This window comes from Haliaeetus leucocephalus, unplaced genomic scaffold (genome assembly GCF_000737465.1).
Source record: "Haliaeetus leucocephalus isolate CR32 unplaced genomic scaffold, Haliaeetus_leucocephalus-4.0 Scaffold76, whole genome shotgun sequence".
Classification (NCBI taxonomy): domain Eukaryota; kingdom Metazoa; phylum Chordata; class Aves; order Accipitriformes; family Accipitridae; genus Haliaeetus; species Haliaeetus leucocephalus.
Window position 1 is genome coordinate 1,332,613 of NW_010972512.1, and position 511 is coordinate 1,333,123.

The 511-nt window shown below is 68.5% G+C and overlaps 1 protein-coding gene across 4 annotated transcripts in view; it reads right to left on the reverse strand.

Moving 5' to 3' along the window:
• NOS1AP (nitric oxide synthase 1 (neuronal) adaptor protein) overlaps positions 1-478 on the reverse strand; it is a 39,431-nt gene extending 38,953 nt beyond the window's left edge. For all 4 annotated transcript variants that reach the window (XM_010581046.1, XM_010581037.1, XM_010581021.1 and 1 more), the window contains exon 1: positions 354-478. In XM_010581046.1, the coding sequence (XP_010579348.1) occupies positions 354-458 (105 nt within the window). In that variant the 5' untranslated portion in view covers positions 459-478. The remainder of the gene's footprint in view (positions 1-353) is intronic.
• Between the last annotated feature and the right edge of the window lie 33 nt (positions 479-511).

Genomic DNA, 511 nt, shown 5'->3' on the forward strand with positions numbered 1-511 from the left:
GACCAAGGGGGGGACGGGGGCGCAGGACCAAAGGACCAAGGGGGGGACGGGGGGACGCAGGACCAAGGAGGGGATGCTCGGGTGAAGCAGCAGGGTGACCCCGCTCCAGCCTACCCCATCCCACCACCTTGGGCATCCTTACAGGACGGGTGGGAAGCCTCACCCAACTCTTTGCAGCCGAGTTTGGGGGAGAGCAGGCAACGCCAACGGGAAAGGGCTCCCGGGGAAAGGGGGAGAAAACCCACGGCTAGGCGAAAAGAGAGCCAGAAAACAGGGAACCCCGGAGGGTTGGGGTACGAGGGTTGGGGCAGGGATCCCCCCCTCCTCGGACCCCCTCCGCGCCCGCTACCCACCTTGGCCTCGAAACAGATGCCGTGCTGGAAGGCGTCCTCGTTGTGCAGGGGGATGCGGAGGTCGTGCCGGTCGTCCACCAGGTTATACTTGGACTTGGCGGGCATGGCGGCCCCGCGGTGGCCGGGCTGCCCCTTGCAGCGCGCCCGGCCCCGGCCCC